This window comes from Bremia lactucae, linkage group LG7, assembly GCF_004359215.1.
Source record: "Bremia lactucae strain SF5 linkage group LG7, whole genome shotgun sequence".
In the NCBI taxonomy this organism is placed as follows: Eukaryota; Oomycota; class Peronosporomycetes; order Peronosporales; family Peronosporaceae; genus Bremia; species Bremia lactucae.
In genome coordinates this window covers 2,252,160-2,258,774 of record NC_090616.1, presented here as the reverse complement: position 1 = coordinate 2,258,774, position 6,615 = coordinate 2,252,160, and the positions used below count along the sequence as shown (strand labels likewise).

Here is a 6,615-nt window from a genome sequence, read left to right as displayed (position 1 = left end):
AAGTGCTTTGATGGTCTCTTGCTCTCGAGGCTTAAGCTTTCTTGCAGCAGGATAGTATAGCAAAGCTTGGACTTGGCCATGATGATGGTCACTGCAGTTAAAAACAACCTGCCACTCATCATCTGCAGTAGCTATGCGCTAATTTGCTGCGGAAAAAGGACATGCCATAGCCCTGGAACTCCTCTGACGCTTTCGGGTTTCCTCTGTCAAATATTTTCTAAAGTTCTTGTACTTTCCTCCATGGGCACAAGTTAGCCACACCTTTCTGACTTCATTGCTCTTGCTTTGCTTTGGTCTCTTCCTAGAGACAGTTGATCCTTCGGAGAAAGCAAGGACCTGGACAGAAGCTTCCGTTTTTGATTAATAAATCCAGCGGGTGTGTGTCCCGTGTCCCCATAATTCTTCTAATATTTTTGTATTTCTGTATTTATTTCCTCTCATAGAAAGTGATATTATTATTTCTCTTATAGGAAGTAATATTTATGTAACCTGACACCCCGTTACAATTGACTACGTTGGTGACATCGCTATTTTCATTTGTCTTGTCGAGATGGATTATCTTTTGTTGGATGGAACCAGTTACAATATTTTCAATGACAAATTTGTTTTAGCAACTACAAGTGGGCCAACCCAATGAGAAGTCAACGTCGCTGCTGAGAGTCGTTTATCGATCCTTGACCACAAACCAAATTTTTCGACTTGGAAGTTTTTAAGATAAAATGCCGTTTATGTTCGATGAATGACTATGCTGTCGCGCTGACGCTTTCTCCGGTGTAACTAAATGCATAGCTGTCAGAAAACTATTATTGCTTTGAATTAAAGAAATGCTGACACACTTAAATATAATTCAAGCTTAAGTACGTGGTCCCAATATTCTATTGTTTTTTTTTAATATAACGTCGAAGTCTATTTAACAAGTGGTGAGAAGTGTAAATATTTGCTTCCACTTAAAAGCATCGGTATCAAGTAGCTGGAACGAGAATTCAAGTGGCTTCGATCGATAGCCAAGATACCCAAGACGTCCACAATAGATGTACGGACCCTAATAGGAACAAGAGTGAGTCCAACTTCAAAAGTATTCAATCAGCAAGCATTAAACTCACCTTTGGGTACTGAATAAAAAGCAGTAAAGGTTCTAAATTCCTTGATTCGGGTATATCGTAATAATTCGTGGCAAACCGAAGCCATTCTTTTCCTTTTTCAACTCGACAAAGTCGCTCCAGAATCAAAGGCGTGAAATCTTCACATCGAAGATATCGAAAAAACACATAATTGCGGCCACAATGCGTTGTTTCTTGAAAGAAATGGTGGTAATACATGGCATTTGCACCGTTGATAAAAAGAGTGAGTGCATTTTTCCAGACATAAATATTGACATCTTGGCAAATTGACGCAGTGTAGCCCCCAGGACAAAGACTTTGGATAACTGCCATTTTACCGGGAGGTAAAAATTGTTTTCCTAACGCAAAATCGTGAAAGACGTGGGTATCGACTTTTAAGTCGGAAGGGAGCTTGTGTTTGTATTTTGCCGTCGCTATAGAGATTGAAACAAAAGGAATGTGTATCTTTCGAATGGAATACACCTCTTTGTCACGTGTTGTTTCCGCTTGAAGGTTCTTTGCTACGATTCTCATCAATCGTTTCGTTTGGTTTGCCACTTTTTTCTCGATTCGCCGTTGTTTTCTCGCTGCTTTGGTGTGTTCTTTTGCCCACTGCCGTGCTAGTGCATCTTCTTGCCGCATACACTGATGTTCTTCGTATCGCTGTTCTTTTTCAAGTTCTTTCAATACAAATTTTTCGAGTCGTTGCTGTTCCTTCGTTCTCCGCTTTTGCTCTTGCGCGATCACGCGTTGTTTTATCCTTTCCGCTGTGTCCTGGATCCGTTGGGCTTTTTGGTCTTCTCGCACGTTTAAAAGACTTTGCCGTCTCTCTAACTGAGCTTCCCGCTTTCTTCTTAATTTCCAATCGGAGACCTTCAAGTGTTGCTCAGACTGTGGCTGTGTCGCACGTATAACCGCTTCTTCCTCCCAATAGGTCTTCTCTTTTAACTCTCGTTTACTTCGACAGAATGACTCATTTAGAAGCTCTTTATGCCGCTTTAACTGGTGCTTTTCGAGCATGTCTTGCGACGGGTTACACTGTTGTAACTCCTTTGGAAATAACTGGAATTGAGGCTGAAATGGTTTATTTTCCAATTTTCGTTGCTCGGACTTAAGCAGTCGAGTTTGATGCTGACGTAAAGACTTTCGGGAGGGCTCGGGTGGCTTCTCATCCGCGTCCCACTTTCGTTTCTGACTATGAGTCTTTATTGGTGACAGCGTTGGAAGCGTGGGTAGGTCGAGAGATAAAAGCTTCTTGCGATTCTCCTCGATGCGGAGCAAGCGCTTGGCCTCGTACTCGCTAACATTGGTTACGGTTTCCATTTGGGAGGAACGATTGGCGTAAACCCGAATTTATAGTATTACGTTTGAGGGGTGGAACGCTTTGAGTTTGCACCATGAAAACTTATAAGAAGTGATGGCAACAAATTGTTCTTTTGTAATTAAAAGCTTTGAGGGAAAAAAATAAGAGCAGCTTTGATGAAAAAGCCGTGTTGAAAGATGTACTGCGATTTAAATCATTCCTTTCGAGACTGTAATTTTTTGATGGTAAACCTCGCTTCTTTAATCGTAAACGACAAGCTACAAGCAGCATGCACTTATAATACTAGGTTACGGAAAGGAACTACACTAGTAATTTCGCTGGAAAAGCTTAACGTCCATTGCAACATTTTTTTTTTGTGAATGTGCAAACAATTTTTCTCACTTGGAGGCGTAATAGTACCGTCAAAGTGACGGTGGCGCTGAATTCTGCATTGGCGGAGCACGTGACTCTTAACCTGGAAATTAATAAAAATTATATATTATTTAGTTAATTTTTAACATTTTTTTAAATTATATAAATTTAAGTTAGGAAATATGTCATATGAGAATCATATTTTTTATGTAAGTCATATTTTAAATAGTGGCATGGGATACTACGATCGCTGAGGTTTCGATTCGTGGCATAAGTAGATTAACCACAACTCGTCAAAAATGTAGCGTGATCACACTTAACGTAAAGCTAAACGCACAATTTTAAGCGCCAATACGTTCTTAAGCAACCACTTTGATCTTCCTCTTAGATTCGTAAAGCTTCTTAATAAACTGTCGTAGGTCAACAATATTATGTGTTCCAACGGCCGCAACAAAAACCCAATACGGGATTTTGATCGGCTTCATGATTACACATCCAGCAAAAACACACCAGAATCCACATTCAACCCACCACCATACTTGAGGCGAATAAGCGTGGTCGTATCTCGCCCAAGTGACGAAGTGCTCGCAATTATTAAAAATTAAACTATACTTTTTTTCATTCAATTTTTGACGCGCACGCTCTACAATAATATTTCTCGAAAATGGTTCAACATCCATCCATTTGTCCAATTCGGCGGTGTAGCACTCAGGATCTGAGCATTTTGACACTTTTAAGACGTAGCTGATTTTATCTATACGAATGAAATTCTCTTTGCGTCGGCCCGCCCAGTAGTGAATCACACGAGTACGGCTGACACACAACGCAAGATGATCATACAAGAAATAACGAAATCGGAGGACGTCACCGACACCAAATTCGCCCATGGCACTTTTAGATGTGGTGAGACCTGGCGACATCATAGGTTTTTGCATGCGAATTTCTTAGAAAGAAGCAAAATAACGGATTTTTTTCAACGGTAGGTATCGACCTCAGTGGGCAGATAGTTGAGCACTGGAACTGGGACCAGGAGGTGCGTGGATCGAAACCCGCAGGGGAGGAGACCTGCGGGGTACCACTAAGGAAACTTCGTCAAAATTGAATCTTTACGGTAAGTAACAATAAAAACAATGTTCGTTCTTTTAACGAACAATCAAAATGAGTCAAGCTAAATTCGCTTAAATTATTATAATCGGCCACTCAGTCCGCTTATACAATCACCAACTACACTTTGAATACCAGACCATTTTTATAATGGTATTTATTTACTTTGAATGGGCCCTAATAAATTAAAACGTTTGTGTATTTTCGCTATTTTTAAGATTATTTATCAATTTTAAAGCATTTTTTAGGTTTGTATGATAACAAATATTTTCTATTTTCTCAATTAAAAATTATTTCTATTAATACTGTAATAATTTCTCGTTTTATAGTAATAGTAGTTTACTACAAATTTCCATTAAAATTAGTCAAACTTATAATAGTGTTTTTTAAACTAACCCTGTTTCCAACTGCGATTGCGGCCACTAACGTTGCTGCTGCCCACCAGCCTGCTCTCCGTACTGCAGCGGCGCCCACTGAGGCAATTTCTGCTACTAAAAAAAATAACCGTGACAACAATCAAAAAAAGTTCTGGGGGCCATGGGGTGGATATGGCTGGGGCGGTTTTGGTGGTTGGGGCAGAGGCTGGGGTGGCTGGTATAAAACTTTTGCTCAGTTTGCAACAACATCGATTGCATTGCGACTTAAGCTTGACATCGAAATCATTTAATGATTTCCAAATAAAAAAATGAAGCTCATGCAATGTGCTTAATCTAGCTTTTGATAGATGTACTTCAAGACGAAATTCGGTGAAACGAGACTTTCCAACATAGGCGATGGGGTTTAGCTACAAAGTAAATATATTTATCTTGTAAACGGTATCTTACTTTGTCTTCATTTCACTCATTCATACACCGACCATTGCCGCATCAGCTGGAAAGTGACAATCTGAGTCTGATTCCGAATTCTTCGATTTTTTTTCAAACAGTTGACCCTTCAAAACTTGTATAAGTGAATCGATCATTAGTGCTTGTGTACATAACCATTTTTATCTCAATATATCGCAAGACGTTCTTGACTACAATTTTCTGAAATAGTATGTGGCGGGTGACGTCTCTTACGCGTATGACTTGGTCGAAGGAACGAAGTTTCGGGTTATGCCACGGTTTGTGTAGCCTTCTCCACAATCGTCAAGCATTAAGATATTATAACTTGAAGCTAAAAGCGTTTAACAAAATAATGCTGCTTGCCTTGATGTACCGTAAGTGTAACGGACGGGGTGTATCGTTACATGAAATTAACACTTAAAGGTGTTAATTAATATATTATCTAAAAGGTAGATAATATTTGAAGAATATTCTTTATATAGTAATGCTCGGAAATCTTATCCATAAATAGGTATAGGCCTTTATACCTATTTATCCCGCAGACTAATCGGCTGTAAACGCAAACAGAGAGAGAGACAGATAAGATTTCAATTGCATGTTTAGTATTAGTTCACAATTAAGTTAGCATTAACAGATAGAAAGAAGAGAAACTTAATGATATTAATACAGTTCTCATTTAACCCCCCTCTTTAAGTTAGTTGTCTTAAAGAGAAGTCTTCCTCTGCACGTACTAGTGTACGTGAAGTGACGTAAGGCACCAATCGCAACTGAAGCAGTGCAAAGCGGACTTGTACTGAAGCAGTACAAGTCGTAGTGCCCCGTTACACCTGGTAGCGCTATGTAGTCCGTCCAAGGACCAAATTTCCGTCATCTAATATGGACATGTCAGATAATAGTGGGAATACGCATCACGTTTTGCGTGATAGCTACTCCTTTCTTAGTGACATAGAAAGGAGCGCGGTCGAACGAATGAGTTCGACCGTAGGGAGCGATGCCATCATGACCATGCTGTCCGGTTTGGATAGAGATGCCCTCCATTCAGCCATCGTCAAGTTCATACAACATGAACTTGACGAGAATTGACAGATGAAGGAGAAGGTAGCCCTGAATCAGCAAGGCTCTCAACAGGCAGAACTGTTGAAGTTACAACAGGTACAGACTTCTATGCCTGGGATGACGCATACGCGTCGTCCGGAAACTCTAAAGATCGATATCTCTAAGTATGGGAGAGTCGAAGAAGACTCCCTCTTATAATGGTTTGTCGAGTTGGACGATGCCATAAGGGCACGTCACATCATCGACTTTAAAGCATGGAGATTTAAAAAAATGCCAATAAGTTGTTATTTTAGAGTTACCTGCATGATTCTACTTGAAAAAGGCTGTCTTTTGCTATCTTCATTGGTCGAGACGTGCCTATAATTCTTCGAATCTTGACTAATTCTATGTATAACTCCTCCGTCTTTTATATGTCTCGTGCTTTACAGTTTGACTAAGTCGCTATGGACATTGAAGAAAATACGTTTTTTTCACGGAATAGATCACCATACCTTCTTAAAAATCCTTAAGTACGCGAGTAGGGTGGCAAAGTGTCTGGCGGTCCAAAGTCACAACTCCCAGGTTGATGTCTCTTGATGTGCGTAGCAATTTGAGCCAATGTGCAGCACGGGCAAAATAGGGAGGCACAACCACAGTCTCGAAAACATCCTCCCGGAATCTGAAATCGCTCACGAGTTAGTGCTCGGGCCTTCCAGATCCAGACAAACGGAAGCAAATGCACCGTCCCACCAGTAAGCAGCACGAGAATAAAAAGTGTGACGAGTGCAAACCATTAGGGAGCCATTCCCAAGCGAGTTGAAACTTGTGCTTGCGTCACACACGGACAAAAGGTCACCATGCAGCAATTAGGTACGCA

At 40.4% G+C, this 6,615-nt stretch overlaps 2 protein-coding genes across 2 annotated transcripts; both read right to left on the bottom strand.

The window, feature by feature from the left end:
• Positions 1-858: 858 nt before the first annotated feature.
• On the bottom strand, positions 859-2,423 carry CCR75_007836 (uncharacterized protein; the record flags this gene model as incomplete). Its single annotated transcript, XM_067965892.1, has 2 exons — positions 859-1,042; positions 1,104-2,423. 2 exons carry the CDS (start codon positions 2,421-2,423, stop codon positions 911-913), a joined length of 1,452 nt encoding a protein of 483 aa, XP_067816044.1. The 3' UTR covers positions 859-910.
• An 839-nt stretch (positions 2,424-3,262) lies between these two features.
• Positions 3,263-3,695, bottom strand: CCR75_007837 (uncharacterized protein; the record flags this gene model as incomplete). The annotated part of the gene is made up of 2 exons (XM_067965893.1): positions 3,263-3,359; positions 3,388-3,695. The coding sequence occupies 2 exons, from the start codon at positions 3,693-3,695 to the stop codon at positions 3,263-3,265; spliced, it is 405 nt and encodes a 134-aa protein (XP_067816043.1).
• Between the last annotated feature and the right edge of the window lie 2,920 nt (positions 3,696-6,615).